The 22,767-nt window shown below is 37.8% G+C and overlaps 1 protein-coding gene across 1 annotated transcript in view; it reads right to left on the bottom strand.

Annotated features, from left to right (window-relative positions):
• Positions 1–2,692: 2,692 nt before the first annotated feature.
• LOC148164990 (putative uncharacterized protein ENSP00000383407) overlaps positions 2,693–22,767 on the bottom strand; it is a 35,676-nt gene continuing 15,601 nt past the window's right edge. The window contains exons 3-6 of the mRNA XM_088024231.1: positions 14,316–14,353; positions 11,588–11,625; positions 9,138–9,224; positions 2,693–2,781 (exon numbers count right to left, since the gene is read on the bottom strand). Coding sequence (XP_087880357.1) covers positions 2,693–2,781; positions 9,138–9,224; positions 11,588–11,625; positions 14,316–14,353 — 252 coding nt within the window. The remainder of the gene's footprint in view (positions 2,782–9,137; positions 9,225–11,587; positions 11,626–14,315; positions 14,354–22,767) is intronic.

Genomic DNA, 22,767 nt, shown 5'->3' with positions numbered 1-22,767 from the left:
GCCCCAGCCATGGTAATTCAGTTGGACAGGGGTGAGGCTCAGAAGTCTGCACTTTTAACAAGTACCCGCATTCTTTTTTTTTTTTTTTTTTTTTGAGAGATTGAGAGAGAGCACACATGAGCGAGATGGGGGGCAGAGGGAGAGTGACAATCCTCAGCAGACTCCACCCCCAGCAAGGAGCCCCATGCAGGGCTCGATCTCATGACCCTGAGGTCATGACCTGAGCCCAAGTCAAGAGTCGGGCGCCCCCAAGTCTCCTTATTCTGATACAGACAGTCCCCAGGCCACAGTGGAGAAACACTGCTCTGAGAAGTCATTTGCTCACTTGATGAGAGGCCAGTCTATGCCAAAGTCCATTCTTACAGCTCCCACCAATAAGCCAGTCTGCCCCTTCACACCACAGGACGGTGCCCTCTCTGCCCCACCTTCCAAAGAGTAAACTGCTTTTACTTTTTCTCAGTCACAAGGAGTTAACAGGTTAATAATTTGCATAACACTTCTTAATAATACTTCACTAAAGTATTCTGTCATACAGGAAAAGTGTTTTTTAATATATTTTTAAAGATTTTGTTTATTTATTTAAGAGAGAGCAAAAGCAAGAGAGAGCACAGAGAGAGAGAAACAGACTTGCCGCTGAAAGGAAAGCCCGATGAGGGGCTCGATCCCAGGACCCTGAGATCATGACCTGAGCTGAAGGCAGATGTTTAACCCATTGAGCCACCCAGGTGCCCCAGAAAGAGTGTTTCTTAATGAATTAAATTCAACTGAATGCCCACCATGAATAAGAAGAGAGATTTTAGGGGCGCCTGGGTGGCTTAAGTGGCTCAATTGTTATGTGTCTGCCTTCGGCTCAGGTCATGGTCCCAGGGTCCTGGGATGGAGCCCCACATCGGGCTCCCTGCTCCGCGGGAAGCCTGCTTCTCCCTCTCCCACTCCCCCTGCTTGTGTTCCCTCTCTCGCTGTGTCTTTCTCTGTCAAATAAATAAATAAAATCTTAAAAAAAAAGGAGAGAGATATTAAAGATAGATGAGACCACCCTCTACTCCCAAATGAAGATTTCTAGATTAGATATCTCCTGCTTGTCTGTCACTGCTTATGAATTCCCTCAACTGATCTTTAGTGATAAACTACACAGTACAAGTGAGTGGTTACTATTCTAGAAGGATCATTTCTTAGCCAATGAAAATGCCAGAAGGATTGGGGTAGCAAAGATTTACCTTTAACCCTCCTACAAAGTTTTTACATCATTTTCTTCATTCTCAGAGATGGTTCTAATTTCTACTAAAATCCTAAAGAAGGGCTTCTCTTGGCACCACACATGTCTGGGGAGCTCTCACTGTAAATCGGCCTTCATTTATTTCCTGGCCATCAGACACTGTTTACTTAGATACTATATCTAAGGCTTCATCTAAATTTAGGAGAATGAGACTGCAGATTTCAGAAATAATCTGCCAGCCGTGCTTGTGAAAGTGTCGTGAAGCCCTTGCAAAGAGTAAAAGGAGGAGGAAAGGGAAGGAGGAGAGAAAAGAGGAGCCTCAGGGACGACCACAATGAAGCCTTTTTAAGCATCTCCTAAATGCCAGCCATGCAGCGAAATGCTTTCAAATAAAGTATCTCTTTCAATCCTCCTGACAGCCAGGAGAGAAAGGGTCTTTATAGACCGACTTTACAGATCATGAAAACTGAGGCAGAGAGAGATTAGTAAATTGCCCCAAATCACAGAGTTACTAAGGGCCAAACTAGGATTCAGAGCTCTGTCTGTTTCCAGAACTCCCCACCATGCACTGCAGGAGATCTTGCCCGTTGAAGGCACTCAGGCAATGTGGTGCAGCCCCCTCAGGAGCTCACTACTATTACTCTGGCAGCATCCAAACCACCAGGAGAAACTGTGGCCGATCACAGTCCACTGTCCAATCCATCGGAAGGCCTCCGACAGCCTCAGAAATCAGGCTGGATTTAGGAATGTGAGCTTCCTTTCCTCACCAAATCAGCCCCTCACAATTCAGATGCTGTATCCTGTCTTCCAATTGATCAGTCTACTGCACCGAGGAAGGCCAGTTCTAAATTTCCTAATAAAACTATCAGAATGATGAAAGAGAACATGATGGGCTGTCAGAAAAATATCAAAAATCAGTATGATGCTTGAGTTGGCCCGATTGGCTCATATACTGTTTTTCATTACAAGGTGAATAGCAACTATTTGGCTGTTAATTAATGTTATGTTATTATTATGAGGGAGGCCCAAGGTTCAGACATTCTTAATTGCCTGAACTCCTGGGCTAATTAATGCAATTTATAAGGGATATGTCAGGAATAACAGTATATGTTTTTATATCAAACGTAAAAACATGAGGGATGTGCCCCTCACTGAAGGTTGCCAGATAGTTCTAAGCACTTAACATAGGTCTTGTCAGAGAAAATCCCAGTACATTAATTTAACAGGCTCAGAGTTACTTATCAAAAGGCTGTAAGGCATAATGTTTTGCATAATCAAAATAGTTTATTAACTCAAGTCATCATTTGATTTTTTCATTTCCAATTCACAGAGATACAAGCATATCAATTACAAAAACAACCTATAATACCTAAATACAAAATAGCTACAAGGCTAAGTATTGTACACTGCATCTAAAATATTACAGAACTCAATAACAAGATGATTTTCACAAAACACACGCCAAGTGTTGATTATTCACATTACCTGACAGGAAATGCCTGGTGGTTTTTTTCCTTGAAAAGTACGTATGTTATTACTCAAAAAAAAATCATCTTCATTTATATCTATGAAAAGAGATAAATGTTATATGCAGATTATCAGAAATTACAGGATTTAAGAAGTTTAAGTGCAATTTAATACTCATTATACTTTTCATTAATCTATTCAGGTACTATATTGCCCAGATCATAAATCTTTATTTTCTTAAAGATATGTTATTCTCACAAGAAACAGATCAAAACAAAATACAAATTTAACAAAGTAAAAATGAAGAATGCCACTGGCTACCTGAGTATCTGAGCAAGCCACGGAACCTCTCTGGGACTCAGTGTCCCTCTCAGTAATAAAAGAGTAGCATACTACCTACTAAACCCACGTCTAACCCCAAAATGCTATGATTCCATGAAGTTATCACCTCACCTGATTCTGTTAAACTAAGCTTTCCACCCCTGGCATTTTGGGTTTCATTCGCTTATAGATGTCTTCTCAACATGGATTATTTTGTTGAAATTGTTCCATGCACGCTTTAGTAAAGGGTTTGCAATGTGGCATCCATTTGCTTGCAGCTACATGAAACCTTTCAAAAAGTAGTAGCATTTCCCTTTCAGGCACTGGAAAAGGGGCCTCCCTTTATTTAAATCTGAAATGCACCTGTGCTAAAAGAGGACAGAACTTTAGGGTTCCCTTAATCCAAGCCCCTTAGTTTACCGAAGAGGATACCATGACCGCAGAAATCACTCCCTTCACCTTCATGCTTTACTTGCAATCACTGCTTCCGTTTCCCACTATTCCTCATTCTCAGATTCCACGGGGTGGAGGGTGGGGGGAAGGGAGTGGGCAAGGCCTACCCTCTACGCACAGTGAAAAACGGGGGCAGGTTCTCCTCCAAATCCCCATTTTAGCAATAGTGAAAATATAGTTTAAATTCACAGCTCAGTCTCAGAGTTATGTATATAGTTAACAATATTTAAAATCAGAATAACCACACAAGATTCCAGAAAATACTTAAATGTTATTATAAGCTGGTTTTGTGATCTGACTCTTTGAAACCAGATCTTCCATTACAGCTTCAGGATGCAAGAAGCAGTTTGGGCAACCTTTTTCTTTTCTTTAAGTTTTTGTATTTAGGAAAAAAAAATTCTGTCCTCTCTTCCTTCATTCCTTTTCATCTCTTCCCTTTAGATTCCTTTAACATGAATTTTTGGAGAAACTCCCTCTATAGTTACCCTTCTGGGTAGAGAAAAAGAACAATACAGTGGTCACCTATATTCTAGAATCTGGAAGCAGCTGAGGCATATGCACAACACATTACATCACTTAAATAGCGATGGAAAGTAGTAAAATGAGTGATTCAGATGCTGCTCTGGGGAGAGATCACTATGAGTCAGGCTACTCCTGGAAGAGGTAGGACCCCAGTGATAGCTTGAAGAGTGGCTGTAGCTTGGAAAGGCAGAAGAAAAGGAAAAATTACAAATATAGCAGCAATGTGACCACTAGGCTCTGGTGTGGAATAAGTGGAACGCACTTAAGTATAGAGACTGAAATTGGTCAAGTGACAGGCAATTCTGAATGTAGCACAGGAGGAGGTAGGGCTGGGAGGGTAGATAAAGTGAAATTTTAAGGAACCTTGAGTGCCAGGTGGAGGAATTTAGACATAACCTACTAGAACGATGTTGCAAATATAAATATATCTGCAGGAGTCAAATAAGTATCTTAACTAAATGAGGTGAATTTTGTCAGGGAGATAATGAAAGATCTGTGGTGAGCTGAAGGGTCACCACTGCTAAAGGGCGGCCATTGCTCTCCACTTTCCCAACCAAAATCACTTCAGACTTTGAACCCAGGATTGTCGGTTTCCCTCATGTTTTTCAAGAGAGAATAAATAAATGGATATTGATGTAAAATTTCATGATTTTTAAAATATAGTATGGTTCAAAGAAGCTTTTTTCAGAATAAATTCAGTTACAGAGTTACCAGTATGTGGCCTCTGCTGTAGAAAAAGGATTAGCTGTTCGTTTTGTGGTCTTATACATTTTTATTTGCAGTCTCCCAAATATTGCCTTATAAGAGAATATTTATAAAAACAGAAGCAATCTGGTCCTAAGTAGCAACAAAGTTGCAATAGTTGAATTAGGCAATATGCAGTTGTACTGTCCATAGATGGCCACAGAAATCTCTCTCACACATGTTCTGCAATGTGAACTTGGCACGCCTCCATCAAGAATTAGAGTTCAATTCTCCTCTTATTGAACTGAGCTGATCTTAGTAACTCACTTGTCACAGGACAATGCAGTGGAAATGATGCTTTGTGACCCCCCCAAAACTAGGTCAGAAAAGCCTTACAGCTTCTGCCTTGTTCATTTGAGATGCTCACTTTCCAGACACTTCCTCCCAGGATGTGTGAAGCTCTCTCTCATATCTCCTTCCCTCTTGCAACCCAGTCCTTGCTGGGTTGGGGGGGATGGGTGGCAGCTTAAGTCACTTGGAGAGGCTACATATTGGAAGTCTCCACCAAGCCCAGCCTGCGAGTTATCCCAGAACAGGTGCCAAATATGTAAGTGGAAAGATCTCTAGATGATTCAAGCCACCAAATATTTAAGTCCTCCCCAGTCATTCAAGTCTTTCCAAAAGAAGCCTCAGATATCATGAAGCACTGCCTTGAATGAATTCCTGGCCCACAAAATCCACGAGCCTAATAAAATGTTGTTTGATGCCGTTAAAGTTGGGGGTGGTTTGTTTGCAGCAACAAGATTATCAGAACATGCATAAACTATAAACTATGTGAGTCACAAACAACAGTGTATGTAGGAATGCACCATTCAACATAAACATTCAGACTCCAACTGCCCCTCAAATGCAGATGTGGGGAAGAAATGAGATTAGGTAAAAAAAGCAATATTTCTAATCAGGTTTTAGGTGATTCTAATGAAGATACTCCTGACCATACTCAGGTAACTATAATCCTAGGAAGAACTTCCCTAAAGAACTGAAGGGAGGCTCATTTGTCCAAAACACTAGGATGCTGAGTGTTCTCATCACTCAATTCAGAAAGCCCTCCTTGGAAGCAAGAGGCCCGCTCACAGGAGCCTTTGCTCAGGGAGTTCAGTCCCACATGATAAGCAGCTGTTCAGGTGTGAAATAGGGCTTCTCTCTGTCACTCCTCATGTGAGCCAGTCTAACCAGAGTTAAATTACATGGTCTTGGGAAACAATTTTTAAATTAGATGGTGGTCCCTGAAAATTAAACAGAATAGTAAATACATTTGTGACTTTATATACTTGCCATCCTGAAGGTGAGGGTATCAAGCCAAAAAAGAAAGAGAATTAACAAGGTCTGGAAAAATCAAGCCAGAATATTTATATGCTTACTCTGAAGAGGCTGGCCAAATAATAATATTGACTAGAATTCAGGAAAGAAGGTTTCAGACCCATGGCAATTCAAATGTGAAACTGGAAGGCCCTAATAACATCCCTCCTATAATAGGATTTTTGATAATGAATCTCATCAAAATCATATGTAAGGAGTATTTATTTTTAAAATAATTTGAAAGCAGTGTGGGTGAAATTAATATTCCCTTCAATACTAACCACATTTCTTGATCTTATCCAGCCCCTTACTTCCTTTACTAACAGGCCAATTATTATTATTATTATTATTACTTTGCCTATTTTCTGTTTTATGGAATAGTCTGTCATGGTCACACTGTTTGAAAAATTTCTAAATATGTTTTGTTTCCTTTTTATTATTTTTTAAAAAATTTTGCTTTGTTTTTATTCTTTGTACTTTCTGACATAAAATATAAAAACCTTGTTCTTGATACTAACTTTACTTAAATCAAAACCTGATCTTAGGTAAACTCCAATTCACAGATTTTAAAATTTGTTCTTTTCAGGCTTAATTTAGTTTCTTCATAAAACTAAGGCCAAAATCGATTTTAAAATTTTAAAATCGATTTTGATTTACTCTAATGAATATTATGAATATTCTGCCTGTTTATGATGCTGAAAATACAATTAATGTGAATTACAGATTAATTTTCCTTGATATCTCAACTATGCCAGTGCTTTAGTCATAAAATCCTGAGCACTTAATTTATCCTGCATTTACTTTACAGATGTAGTCTCTTTTAGCAGCACAGATGGAGGTTTCGATAAAGCTCTTCTTAGAAGAAGGAAATCGGCTAGATAAACTAAAAATATTATGCTTCTGGCACTCAACGTATTCTGATAAATTTTGTCTTAACTGACATAACACAGTCATATTATTGAGCTACGTGAATATCTTTATGATTCAAACACCAGGAAAAATCCTTGCTAAACATAACCCGTGGATGTTTCTTTCATCGGGCCCCAATACTCTTTAGGCCTGAAACGCTGTTGATATGTGTCATGCACAAATACCATTTTGAAATTGAAATTGAGAGAAGTGGCTTTTTTTTGTCTTGGAGTTTGTAACAGATTCCTTAGGAGTTAGTACCACTCCTACCATTTAATTCCCTGTATATTTTCTTCTATTTTTATTGAGGCTGTCTTTAAAATTTCATCATACATGTTCAATAAAATAATGGGCTCTGGCCATAGCGATGAGGCACCTTCCGGTTTTCCTCTCCCTAAACTTGACAGACTGCCTATCCTCAGACACAGTAAACCTCTCTTAAGTAATTATGCAATTAAGTAATAAAAGTAGTGTTTAAAAATGAGAAAGAAATATTATGGGTTGATGGGTAGGGCACTAATTGTCTAGAAATACTCTGAGCTTTCCAAATAAAGCTCCTTCACCCATAAAATTCAAGTCCACAACCTGTGGCCCTCCCTCCCCGACTGAATTTCTCCCTTCAGTTTACAGTGGCACAGACAGATGGCCTTGGTGTCGGGCCATCAACTCTTCCTTGCACAGCATTAATCCCTAGGAAACGTCCTGTGACTCCGCTGCTATGGTTGAAATGTCAGCTCAACTTTTAGACACACACACACACACACACACACACACACACACACACACACACGAATATATGGTAGCTCAAGATTCAGAAGTAACCAAAGCTGAGGTTTCTGTAAAGGCTTGCTTTTTTCTTCTCTGACATAGAGCACATCACTAATCAGAAACACCCCACCGAAAGCCAAGATTTTTTTGGCTATGATAGAATTACCTGCCTATGACTTCTAAATTAAAAAAAAAAAACAGAGAAAGGCAGTTTTAGCAAATTGAATTTTTGAAGAAACATGGCAAAATTTATAACTAAAAATAATCTATAGTACAATGATAACTTCTTGATCCGTCGATCAATATACAATAATCTAAAAATCACATGTTTATTAAAGGGACAGAGGATGGATGATGTAGATGAATGTTTGACTAATCTATAGAAAATGTGAATGAACATAGCTGGCATCCATAAGGTAAAGATACAGTCCAATCAAAACACGATCTTATTAAGACATTTCCCATGTTGTGATTAAAAGAAAATATCCAAATCCCAAAATGTTTCACCTATTTATTTATAATAGAGAAAATTATAACTATTAAAAAATTCAGTTAAAATTATTCCCGCAAATGTTACATCATCTTGAATAAAATTGAAATATTTAAAAATAAATTATTTTCATAAATAATTACTTTGTAAATCTAAGGGCACTCTTAAATAAAAGGTAAAATCTGGACAGAATATCTAGTCAAATCACTAAACTCATGATAAATATGCACTATAATTCCCTTTGTCCCAAGATACTAAAAAATATCTTTAATTAAAAATTAGAAACTCTTAAATAATCAATAACTAACATAATCAATTATTTCTTGTTCCAGTAACATTAGAGGGAGAATACCAAGCAGATCAACTTTTTATGCTGTTCAACTTTGTGAACTCTGAAGACTTTCTGTTTTATTCATTACCTTCCCAAAGTTAAATAATTTTAATTTTGAAGTCATTTATCATTAATAAATTTTTCTACACCTGGCTGCTAATTTTCTCTTGGGAATTTTTAAATTATGAAATGATACAATTTTGTATTAATAATCAAGGTTACTCTTCTATATTTTTAGGGAAAACAAATGCTTTAACAACTATTAATATTTTGATGTTATTTTAGAGAGTTTTTCTATGTGCTGATTTTTAATACATTTAAAAATTCTTATAGACATCAAAGACTTTCAAATATTATTGGCAATTGATTCTTTGCTTTGACAGTCAGCCTAATTAGATTTGACTTCCTTTCTATATGTCTATGCATATCTAGGCACACCCGGACACACGTATATATCCTATTAATAACATATACTTCCTATTCTAGTTGTCTTTCCTTTTTTAAGTAGACCACAATGCCCTGCTTATTTTAATAGGGAAAGATGTAAATTTTTCTTACCTGCCCTTTAAACTACTTTTGGAAAATGTGAAGTCAGCTGAACCGAATTTAGCAATTACCTTTTAGCTGACAGAGTCTTCTGATGTGGGAATCATTCTCAGGCTTGCAGGGTTCCTGCCAGATTGTGTCATTCACTGTTTTTCTTTCTAAAATAAAGGAGAAGATTGGTTAGCAGAATTCACAGTAACATCTGTCCAGTAAGTGTAAGAAATCTGAAATCAAAACAAAATCAGCACCCAGTTGTAACTTGGTAGGTGACAGGAGAGCTCTGTGGTCCATCCTGGAGAGTTCTACTGCCTGATGGACGATCCCAAGTGTCCTGTGGGCCCCCACTTATTTCCATAAACTACATAAGCACCCAAGCATATATGGTAGTATGCTGCTATTGAAATACCTGTTGATGGTTTGTGATTATATTATTCTTGGAAGGATTTTTTCATGAATTAACATGTTTTTATGCTTAGTTCAAGTGTCCCCACCCTCCACATTCCTCATCATTTATAACAAAAAGATCAAGTGTGTGGAGAGAACACTAGCTGTGATGGTTTCAAGAAACTCTCAAGTCTTGAGTGGAAGAACAATGACTTATTTGGTCTTGTCCTCCCACCACCTAGAGCAGGGCCTGGACGTGCAGTGAAGAACTGAACTGTGCTAACATGAAGAATTAGAATCGCTTCTCATCTCCTCACCAAAGACGATCATTCCACATGTCATGTCATCGTACTGATCAAGCAAATGTGAGATAACACACCCAAAGCATCACATGGAAACAAAGTCAGCACACCTGTGCTGTTTTTAAAGACACTATTTACTCTCATATTTGACTACAGGAAGGCAGTCGAGCATCAAGAATTATGTTAGGATGGAAATCTCTATAGCCTTGTGTTTACAAACTGCATAGCAAGTTATGAGAATAAATCTAGATGGAAAATATCTAGATGGAAAATAAAATTTTGCCTTATTTCCTTATATTTAAGACTATAGATTATTTAAATCAGGGCTGATATTCAAAATATTTAACAACTCGTTGCCCACAGTGCCTTGATTAGTGAGATAGGACACAACTCTGTGGCTGCTGCCACCTGAAGAATATCAGACTTGATTAAAATGCAGGCATTTTAATTGGAAGATGCATCCATTGATGATCATCACCTTGGTCTGAATGAGCTTTTCAGATCTACCCAGGAGACTGGTTTTTGAAAAGACAGGGAAAGGAGTTTGAGCATCCAACTCCTAGACTCTACTGGGGAGAAAGGGCACTCACAAGTTTAACAAACTTCATGAAAAATAAATTATTGCCTGGGTGCCTGGGTGGCTCAGTCGGTTAAGCGTCTGCCATCAGCTCAGGTCATGAGCTCGGGGTCCCTGGATCAAGCCCCACATTGGGCTCCCTGCTCAGTGGGGAGTCTGCTTCTCCCTCTCCCTGTGCCCCTCCCCCCCAACTTGTGCTCTCTCTCAAATAAATAAATAAAATCTTTTAAAAAATAAAGTATTGGGCACCTGGGTGGCTCAGTTGGTTAAGCGACTGCCTTCGGCTCAGGTCATGATCCTGGAGTCCCTGGATCGAGTCCTGCATCGGGCTCCCTGCTCAGCAGGGAGTCTCCTTCTCCCTCTGACCCTCTCTCTTGTGCTCTCTCTCTCTCTCATTCTCTCTCTCTCATAAATAAATAAAATCTTAAAAAAAAGAAAAAGAAAAAAATAAAAAATAAAGTATTGCCTGAATAATCCAGATTTTTTATTTATTTATTTGAGAGAGTCAGAGATAGTGACAGAGTGGGAGGAGAGGGAGAAGCAGGCTCCCCGCTGAGCAGGAAGCCGGACGCAGGACTAGATCCCAAGACACTGGGATCATGATTTGAGCTGAAGGCAGATGCTCAACCAACTGAGCCATCCAGGCACCCCTAATCCAGATGTTTTGCCACTGTGACTATTTTATAATTAGTGACACTATAGTCTGTAAGAGGAGAGACGTTATCCATTAGCTTTCTAAAAGTGATTAATAGAATTAGATGTTTACTTAAGAATTAAAATACAAATCAAGCCAATGGCCTTTATTATAACTACAGAAACTGTAATCACAGAAACTAAAGAAAAGTTCTGGTTTTTGAAATGCTGTGGAAGAGTCTTTTGAAATACATTTTTTATTTCTTTTTATTCACTCCTAGATTCATATATCTGAAAAGATACGGAAGAGGTCAGGTCACCTTGACCATGGCCAGCCAATCTAACGTTGGGAAGCCGGAAGATAATCAGCCAATAAACCATCAAACAGAATATTTTTAATGTAAAAGGAAATTATTCTGAATAAATCAATGATTTCTTTGTCTTAGCCATTTATAGTTAGAATGGAACCACCTTCCTTTTTAAAAAATTTCTTCTATAGAATTCAAAGACAACTCAATTTAACTTTCATTAATCAATTATTGTTGCTGTATGGAAGTGGCAGAAGAAAAGAATTTTAGAGAAACAGAACAGATTATTTGCATGAGTAATCTTCTAAATTACTAACCAAATCCTTTGTTTTCAGACATAGATCTCTGGATTGACCTAGAAGAATAAAAGAAACATATTTATTTAAGTCTACATCTAGTAAATAATATTTTTAATCAAACAGAAATTAGATTACCTAGACATGCTTGCAATATGTTTGAGAGCAGAAATATATTCTACCTCTAAGGTCTATATATAGCCCTGAATTTTCCTGATCCTAGATGGCAAAGAACAGTTAATATAAGTATAATCTTGGACTGGAAATTTCCATGCAATTTGGAGAAATGTCCATGCAACATTCATAAAATCTCCACACAAAAAAAGTGGGCCATTTTTACATGACTGTATCTCAAGATAATCAATATAGTTGATGTGGAAAAGCTCTTTTTGAAATAATTCCATTCAATAAATACAGAAAGAATGATTGAATATAATCATGTACAATCCCCAATGAAATGATAGAACTGGGCAGTAATCAACAATTGCTGTTAAAACTTTTCACTGAAAGGCTGAAGGGCAACTTTGTGCTGGATGGATCATTCTGATACCATATGAACCCACTAAGCAAGTTCACAGTCATAAAACTACAGACAACCAGATATATGAGCTTCCAAAGTAATACAACAGGAAGCCTACAGTCACTGATGACCTACTTTTAAAATATATACACATATATCAAACTTGAACATTATCAAGCCCTGAGATCTAACTAAAAAATTTACAGGAAACATAGAGGATAGAAGAACATTTTTTTTTTTAATACCACAATGATGCAATCAGCAAAATTCAAAAATATGGAAAATTCCTCAGAACAAACAATCCAGTTTCTTCAACAAATCAATGGAGAAGGACCTATGAATTAAGAGACATGAACTGAATGCATTGCAATGATCCTGTTTGGATCATGATTCAAATGAACTATTAAAAAAAGCACTTGAGGCTCTCAGAAAAATTTTAACAGTGACTATATATTTGGCCATATTATACAATTTTTCTTATTGTGTTCTAGTGCAATGTGGCACTGTGGTTATGTTTTTTTTTAAATACAGTACTTACTTTATAGCAATATATATCAAAAAATAAAATTATGTGTCTGGGATCTGCTCTAAAAAAATGGTGGGGGTTGGAGGGCTGGTGAGTCAAATGGGTAGAAATGAAATAAGATTGACTATAGGCTGACGCTTGTTCAAGCTTGGTGATGTGAGTTCATCATTATCTCCTCCTTTGCATATAATTGAAAATTTCCATAAGAAAATGTCCAAAACAGAAACAGAGGATAAGACTACACTGACTCGATCGTGTTAATTACTTTATGCACTGGGTGAACACACGCGTGTTGTGTACATATAATTAACTTTGTGGTAGCTTGACTGTTTCCCACTATTTATATTCTTGGTAGTCATTAAATCAATGCCAAGTTCACCTTTCCTTAAGTTCAGGGTTGTAAGAAAAAAATCTGTATATACAATTTCTGTCTTTACCATTTTATTGTTTTTTTTATTCGTCAATGCAAACACTTAGGACACCTCTTGGCAAAGAGTAAGTGTTCCCAAACAGCATTTATAGTATTATAAGGTGAGGTAGGTGCAGAACAGCATTAAGATGTTATTTCCTTCAGGGGAGTGGTAGACAAGAGAATTAAGGAACTCAAGAGTCTTCAATTTTATTTTAATTGGTCGTAATTGGAGGAGCACATTCACTGATTTTGAAAAATCCTAATTCAGTCAGCATCAGGTACTTTCCCTCTCATCCATTCCCCTTTGCCTCTCCATGTTTTGGTGTCCTCTGATCTATAGAAGCATCAATCATAACCCAATAGCTGTCATTTCATTTAAGTATTTTATTTAGAATTCCTTATCTGTGGATGGAATGAACCGCTAATAGGCAGCTGGGTTTTTCCCACTGAGATGAGCCCTGACAAAAAACCCCTTCTTTACTCCTGTTCAGGCTTAAAATGCCACTGTTGTGGTTTAAATAGTTAACTGTGGCTAAAAGCCAACAACCCTTGTCTGCCAGTGCTCTAAGCTGTTAATCATCCAATCACCTACTTCCTATGGGTGTGTTTTATACCCTTACTGGGAGAAAGCTTTGAGCAGGAAAGGAAGGAAAGTATATGAAAGCACAGAATGCCTTGGAGGCAGGAGAGCAAGGCTGTCCAGAAAAACTCCATCCAGAGAGAATTTCACATATTAACAGTTTGGTCTCAGACCATTCCAGAGTGCAAGGAAGCTATTCCGTATCATCAGCAACCAATCTGGAAATTTCCCCATAAACCAACTTCCGACCCCTATGTATTTCCCGCTTATTAGTTAAAATCCCATTACCTTATGCAACATGTGTGTGCCCCCACATCCTCAGGCAGCTTGATGTGCTGAATGTAAAGCCAAGCCTGACCTAAATAACCCAAATCTCTTTACAAACACATTTTTATTTGGATTAGAAGAACCCTTCAGAAGATTAATATGTCACCGATAGAAGCATGTTTTTGAGTAGGCTCCCACTTTAATCTGAGCCTAGTTTGAACACGTTTCTTCTTTGGAAATTTAATTTTCACCTCCCTGTGGACAGAAATGTCACAACACAGGTTTCCTATGCATCAGCATAAACAGATAAATGGTAGCTGAGAAAAAAATATCTAGATTTGTACAGTTTTTAAAAAAGCGCTTTGACAGGAAAACCACTAAAATATTCCATTCAACATTATAGAACTAACAGAACAGAAAGTTTTCAAAGTAAACTTGACTTACTTTCTTTTTGGTTGTGCATTCTCAAAATTAGAAACTTCCTGAAAAATAAAATACAAAATAAAATAAAATAATACTACTCCAAGAAATCAGAAGAATTCAAGTATGGTTTGTCTTCAGGGATAATCCAAATGTAGTTCATTTTGCCTCTTCCCAGTAAAATGACTGGTGTTTCCTCCCTGTATTTCAGTACTATGTCATAGAATCTCAGTTCAAGTTTGTTTATTTGTTTCTTTCTTTCTCTTTTTGTCTTTGTAACTTTGAGAGATGTAGAGTGCTTCCTTTATTAACCAGGGCTTATACCTTATTCTAAGCCCTGGTCAGTTAATAAAGCAAGTCTTTTAAATAAAAACATGCAATTAAATCCTCATAACCTCAAGTTTCCATTCCCCATCAACCCACCAACACCAAGGGCAGAGATATGCACTAGAGTATGCTAATTATATCACATAGTACTTTCCTTTGAGACAATTTAATCTATCACAATATCCTGAGTGTGTCGAAATACACCTGTGATTCATCTGGCCTTTCTCTTCAGAGCAACTGAATGTTGTGTAAAATCCCTTACACTTTTCGGGGAAGACTATGTCGCCACATCTTTCACCATCCTTGAAAGAGCTAAAACTGCACCTTTAAGAACCCTTCAGATTTTCTTGTTATCATTCATCTTCTCCTTCATTCAAAACCATTTATGTTTTTGATGTTCAAAGTGCTTTTTGAACATCTACTATATCATAGGCAACAGACCATGTTGTAGAGAGGTTTGATTGGTGTGGTAGGAATTTGTATAGTAAAGAATATTGGAACCAGTATTCCACATGGGGGAAAACAGAAATGCAAAATTGGGGAAGAGTAGTGAATGAAAATCAGAAAAAGGAAAATTGGTTTTATTATACCAATGGCTGATAGTATTCGTCTGAGCACTGCCAAATCCAGGATAACTTGTCCCCTGGGAGAGTAACTGAAAGGAATCGTTCCCTAACCCTTACTGTGTTTCTGTCAAGATTTAACTCTCAAGGACAATTTAAATTACCTATTTCAAGCTGCTGAGTAGAGTGTCACTGAAAATTCCAGATGCTGAAACACTCCATCCCTGAACTTGAGGAGCAGGTTTTGCCAAGTTAAAATGCCTGGGGATCACCTGAAGGACAATGTCTAGTAGGAAACAGGTAGGAGTAGGGGTAGGTGCTTGGGAATCATGAAACAAACCCTGAGGTGAGGTGGGATATCAACAGACCTTTGAAGAGCTAATGGTCAGACTGACAACTCCTTCAATTCTCTATGCTTTGTCATCATGTGTCCTAAAAAATAATCCATCTCTATCCACGGTCTTTTTATGAAATTCCCTCAGTGTTGCTCTGGATGGCTCCACACCTCAGCCTGGAAGCCAACTGTGTTCTTTCACCACCATCAGCAACCACACCAGCACTGTGAGGGTCATCAGGAAAGAGGATGGCCATCCATCTTTCTAATAACACTTTCCTGTCACATATATTTGGAATTTAGCTGGGAAGGAGCAAGTTCCATGTTCACATAATCTATAACATCTGGGCCAAATATGTCTCAATAATTAGAATCCACTGTTTTGAGTCTAATGAATTGTTGTATGGATTTAGATAAATTTCTTCTGATTGCAAATCTCATAGTCCTCAAAATAGTTTCTACCTGTTTTGACTACAGAGAATGAGGTGCGTAGTCTAGAGTTAACCAATCCAAAAGGTCGACTTGCAATAAAGATGAAAGATGGGAAACATTAGATATCTTTTGTATTTTTAATCATGCAAGTCACAATACTTTTGAATTAACTTATTATATCAGTAATCCATTATTTTGGTTTTTGTTTTACATGGGAAAGTTTATTTTGTGCTGCATGAAAAATGCTACCAAAGAGATTAATTCCAGAGCACTCACACAACTTGTATGCAACGGAGCTCTAAGTGTTTGAATCTGGGACAGGGGGTGTATTATTCAAGCACGGTTTCCTGCTTCACTTGGGTGAAGCCTTTGACTAAGCTAATACAAGCAGGTATTGAGCCCATGCAAAACTGGTCAAATACGTGTGGCTGCTGATCATGGTAAGAGATACAGTTAGCTCTGGGCTGAGGTAAGGAGACATCTGGATCAAGACTGAAGGAATTTCCTAAGACCAGGGATAGAGATTGGTTATTTTTAGGGCATATATTGGCACAACATTCTCTAGGGACTATCAACTTTGTTCTATTTTACTGGAATCCGGGTTATCCAATTTTTACTTATGAATCACTTTGGTTTGGGAATTTTTTTGTTAAAGAGTTTTTTTGTAATGGATACATTGAAAAATATTTTGAGGGGTGCCTAGCTAGCTTAGTAGGAAGAGTACTGATCTCGGGGTTGTGAGTTCAAGCTCTGTTGGGTGTGGAGATTACTTAAATAAATAAAACTTAAAAAAAAAAAGAAAAAGATTTTGGGTTAAAACTTCTTTTAATCCCTAATAAGATATAAGAGGTAATGTAGTTTTCCTTCAGCAACCTGCTTCCTACAAGATGGCAGAGAGAGTCAAGCACATTAAATGTGTGTCTGAAGTGTGATTATATGGGGGAAGGGGATTACTCAAACAGGGCAACATCTACTTAATTAATAGTACATCTGTTCCCTGGGTGTTGCCTAGTTGTAGATTACTACTGAATTGGTTAAGCAATTTTTAGTACTGCTTGTACCAGACTCAAAGCAGCTGCTTTCCTTTCTGACTTCTGCTTACATAAGCAGACTGCTATGTATTCAGAGTTCAGACCCTGTATTCCTAGAGGGGCAAGTCAAGGAAAGACTAGACACAGCTTTATTTTTAGAGCTACATTTGTGTGTGTGTGTGTGTGTGTGTGTGTGTGTGTGTGTGTGTGTGTTACTCTGAACTCCAAAAAGAAGACACCATTTCAGAGAGTCAATGAAATGATTGTCTAGTCCATTAATTTGACACTTGCCATAAATACCAGACAAAACTTGCTCCTGTTAGCCTTCATTTCATTATTCCCTAAATCAAGCACTAATCATTAGTCTTACCTTTCATTCACTAGGGAGTTTGTGGCTTAATTTAATTTTTACCCCTGGCAATTGTTAGGAAAATAAAAAATGAAATGTAGGCAAATTATTACAAATGGGCCAGCAGAAACTAAAAAATACGTCCAACATGTGTTATTATTCAAGTAGATGAGAGTAGGCTGTAGGAGTAACATTTTCACATAACTATGCAACAAGGTCGTATTAGGTCAAATTAAAAAAAATTCAAAATGAAGAAAGAGAAGAAGCCACTTAAGAGAAATTTTAGATACCTAATGCCATATTTCTATTCTCATGCAGTGGTTATGGTTGACTGTCCTTTGGGGTTGAGTCTAATATGTGTCTGTTTCTTGCTTTATTGGTTTTTAAATCTTACTTACTTTTTTTTTACAAAAATTTTTTTTAAGATTTTATTTATTTATTTGACAGAGCGAGACACAGCGAGAGAGAGATCAAGCAGGGGGAGTGGGAGAGGGAGAAGCAGGCTTCCCACTGAGCAGGGAGCCCGATGTGGGGCTCGATCCGCAGGACCCTGGGATCATGACCTGAGCCGAAGGCAGATGCCTAACGACTGAGTCACCCAGGCACCCCTTAAATCTTACTTTCAAATCACAAAGTCAAAAAGGAAAAATGAAGTGAATATGTCAGGGATTGTTGTTGCCTAACTAGTGGAAATGTGAAACATGTTTCTGTACCAGAGAAAATTGATTGGCAGTAAATGACGGTGTAAATCCCATATGGACTTTTAAGACTGTAGAGATCTGACCTCTGATTCGCAGATGAGTAAACTGAGATCCCAAATGGTAAATTAACTTGTCTAGGGTCATGCATATAGTGCTTTACTTTGATTAAATGTTAGTCATGCTTTCATTCTAATATATCTTTTGGAATTGTATAAGTCGTTCATTCATACATTCACAGTTTATTCAACAAATATTTATTGAGCATGTACTATGTATCAGACACTGTTTTAGATGCAAAGAAGAATTATAAGTGGTCCTCTCAAATATTCAACCATGAGTGACTGCTGATTTCAGGATCCTGTTGGAGTCTATGATTTTCTTAACTTTGAAGATTAAATGAGTTAGCCTTCATAAAATCCTTAACGATGCCAAACACATTGAAGATACTTATAGATGTTATTTCTCATTAAAGTCATTATTAGTCACATTCAATTCTAATATTGAAGCAAGAGTTGAACATAATACAAATACACACACTTTTATGTATATATATAACTTCTCATTAAAATAAGTTAACCCAATTTCTAGTTTGTCCGCCTCATTCTCTTGAGAGAATGAGGATGATTCACTTACATAACTGAAATGGTTTTACTAATATTAAAATACAGCAATTCCAAGAATGCCACATCCAAACTGAATGAGTCTGTTTTCCGTACATTTCTTAGGTTTCTATGCTTCAGTAAAGTTCCCACAGATGTTCAAAAAAGACATGGAAATTAATGGAAGTTCCTTTTTAAAAAAATTCTTAGAGACATCTGGCAAAGATGATTATAATGCTCCAAAGTTAATAAAATAGAGTAGTTTTGCAATGCACCTAAAGCACCAGAGAGAGTACACGTACACACACGCACACACACACGCACGCACACATGCACACGCACACACACCCACACACCCACAGACAGAGGTATATACATGAGCTATCAGTTCTTTTGTCAAAAGAGGAGGTTGGTGTGACTGAATTACAAACCATCACCCATGGGAAGGAGTCCTACCCCCCATGAGCTCTTCTCCCTTGCCTGTACATCTTAGTGCAAACATGTGGAGAAAAATCCCATAATGGAGAAGTCTCCTAAATTATCAAATGGATCACACAGCAGAGAGGCATATTAGCGAATGTAGCTAGTCTGAACCCAAATGGTTAAAGCAAGCTGCTAAGAACGATATGACTTTAAATCACATTGCTTTTCTATTCCTTGATTTAACATATTTGCAGAATAATAATGGCGGAACAGTCATGTCATATTAAGTACAATTCTAAATGCTTTATATATTGTAATTCACTTAATCTATAGAGCAATCCTGTGAGGTGGATAGTATTATAATTATCCTCAATTTACAGATGAGTAAACCGAGGCACAGAGCAGTCACGATTCTTGTCTAAGGTCACATAATTAGTATGTGGTAAGACTGGTATTTTATGCCTGATGTCTTAGCCAGCACACAATACTACTTCTATACTTGACTGCACAGCTACAGAATCTACCTGTCATTTAGATCAGAGATCTCACAAATGAGCACTACTGGCCAGAGGGAGAGTGGCTATAAAAAAGCCAAGGAAATATCATGTTATTTCCCACTACTGAACAAAGAACTCAGGAAGTATACCCTTATCAAAGCACTAATATGAATAATTTAGTATTATTTGAAGGCAAGTGCATAGACAGCACACTGATGTGTTTTAAAGGCACTAATCATTTTGTGGATGCTGTCGTCATCATCAAAGAATGCCCAGGAATTTATGACAGCACATTTAATTAAAAGTGGGCATTTCAGGAACCACTGAATTTAGATGACAGTCTGTACATTGGAGGTCCCCCAGTATATTACTATAATAATATTACAGTTCTCAGGGAAAACAGATCTCATCCCCCCATGAGAATGCAATGAAGAAGAAGAAGCAATGTCAGCTCATCCTGATGGGAAAAGTAGACTTTCTTGCCAGCCCGTCCAGCTCCTGTCAAAGAGTAACAACCCTCTATAGCTAATGAATTCTGATTTCCTCAAGAGAAGCAGGTGGTATATGGCATCCCCACACGGCCCGTCATGTCAGGGCAGATCACAGAGCTTGTAGTACCCGGAGAATGCACAGCTACTGTATCTACTCCATCAGGGACAGAGCTGGTAAATCACATAAAATTTTGCCATTTGTCTCCTGGTGTGCTAAGTGAGCTTTCTATCAATCCTGAACTAACAAACTCCTCTCACAGCGCTATAAATATCCAGGATGACAAAACAAGTTTCCTAGGGGATGGTTATTTGCATTATAAAAGATTCTTCCTTTACAAAAAGATTCCATTCCAGATTTCTTAAAAAAGAGAGCTTTTCTGAAGTATCTTCAAATGTGTCATGATTTATGAAATTATATTTACACAAGGTTTTGGGAAGGGGAATAATGCTTATTAAGTCGCTGCCATGTAGATCATTATCTTATTTACTCCTCACAGCCACAAATGGAACGAGAGCAGAGAGCAAGCCAAACGAACTTGCGAGAAGTCCGGTAGGAAATGTGATGGGTAAAAATATGAAATTCCAACCTTACAATGAGAAAACACTGACCTGGCATTCCAGAACCAGGCTTGCTTCCCCAGGTCTGCTCCTCAACTGTGCAAGATCCAAAAATTCTCGCAGAGCTTCAGTCTCTGCATCCACAGAATAAGGTTGATGAACGAGAACTTTACAATCTCCTCCAGTAGGAACAAGCCATGGTTCCTAATCTACAATATTTCAATCCAAAATCAGTAGGGATGACAAAAGCTTTTAAGAGAAAATTCAAGTGAGAATGGGCTTTTTTGCTTTACAGCTTTTTCTTTAAAACATGATTAAAGAGATAACCATGGCTTTCATTAGATTCAATTAGTAATTGTATCATAAGCTTAGGAAATAAAAAAGAGAATAAGGCATAATTAACCTTAATCTATTGATTTCATTTTATTTTAACATAAGTCTCTATTTACGAGAGGAAACTAATTAAAACCACCAGAAAGTGTTCACACAGGAATTGGTGTCCAAAGAATCACTGTATGTGATCATAGATATAATGGGTAAAAAAATAAAAATGAAAGAACAGTGTCTTCTTTTTAATGAAGGTAATCTATGTTTTATATGTCAGCTTGTTAGGAGTCATTTTACAATCCAGAAATCAAGAAAAGGATTACATGCATTGTTTTGACACTGACTCCTCTTGTTCATAGTTTGATGAAGACCTAGCTGATGGGATGCCATTGTTAATCTCATTTTCTTTCTTTAGTGTCTATGTTATTAATAGCTCTGTCAATGCTGACACTAATATGGAGACAGAACAAAAAACTCCCAATTTTAATAGTTTGGAGGCGAGGAAGAAATGCAGTTGAGTGGTTAGAATACCAACCTGAAAGTCACCTACCTTGACTTCTCCATTACTCACCTATTCTAAAATGACATGTCACATTTCAATGTGTCCGTTTATCCATTTATGACACTTGGTTTTAAGTGCTTTTTAAGCTCTTTTGTGAAAGATGCTAGAATAGTGTGCGATGATAATGTCTTAACCACCTCCTTTCACCACTTTTAACTCTAGATCTTCCTTTAAATCTGAAATCTCATTTCTGTGGAACTGGCACCGTTAAACCACAAACCACAATTCTGTTTATAGAGATAACACCTATTAGTGATCATTTATTTCTGTGCCAACCACTGTGCTAATAATGTTAATTATATTGTTACTTTTTATTCTCAAATGACGAATAACAGTTTCTTCATTGTATAGAAGAAATGGGGCTTGAAGAGTCTAAGGAAACTGTTCAATATCACACAGCAAGTAAATTTCAAAGCTGGGATTTTTTTAAGGCTTATTTGATCCCCCAATTTTGTGCTGCTGACAACTATATTATTTTTTCTTTTGAAATTCCTTCTGAGAATTCTTATAGAAGTCAGGCTTGATGCTTACAATACAGCATTTAATTACATAGCTATTTCTCTCTAGATATTTTGGGCATCTGTATTTCTTGCTGTAGCTGACATCTGTCATTCACTAAACCTAAAATCAATGTGTAGAAGAGGAGGAAGGCAGAAAGAGAAGGACAGAGGAAGGAGGGGAGGGAGGGAGGAAGGGAGGAAGGGAGGAAGGAGGGGAGGGAGGAAGGGAGGAAGGAAGGAAGGAGTGGAGGGAGGGAGGAAGGGAGGAAGGAGGGAGGGAGGGAGGAAGGAAGGAAGGAGTGGAGGGAGGGAGGGAGGGAGGAAGGGAGGAAGGAGTGGAGGAAGGGAGGAAGGGAGGAAGGAGTGGAGGGAGGGAGGGAGGGAGGAAGGGAGGAAGGAGTGGAGGGAGGGAGGAAGGGGAGAAGGAAGGAAGCAGAGAAGGAAGGAAGGAAGGAAGGGCAGAAAAAAAGAAAAAGAGAAAAAGAAGGAAAGAAAGAAAGAAACTTCTCTTGTTATGAGAATAAGATGTGGGACGTTAGGTTCTGCCCACCGTATCCACCAACCTAAGGCACTGATACAAAACTGACTAACATGGGGCAGAATACAAGCTATGGGCATCCATTTTTAATGTAACAAAACTCAGCAGAGACAATATGGCTCTGGAGCCTGCCACAGTGATAGTGTCTTCTTGATTTGGCCACTTCCTGGTTATGACAGAAGCAGCAGCTCTCTTAGATGGCAAATTTTGTAGTGTGCTTCTCAGAGTAATTCCTGCAAGCTCA

This window comes from Eumetopias jubatus, unplaced genomic scaffold (assembly GCF_037043125.1).
Source record: "Eumetopias jubatus isolate StellerSeaLion01/CBP00866 unplaced genomic scaffold, mEumJub1_p1.0 scaffold_1, whole genome shotgun sequence".
Classification (NCBI taxonomy): Eukaryota; Metazoa; Chordata; class Mammalia; order Carnivora; family Otariidae; genus Eumetopias; species Eumetopias jubatus.
Note: the sequence above shows the minus strand (reverse complement) of the source record. Positions and strands in the feature narration are given on the sequence as shown.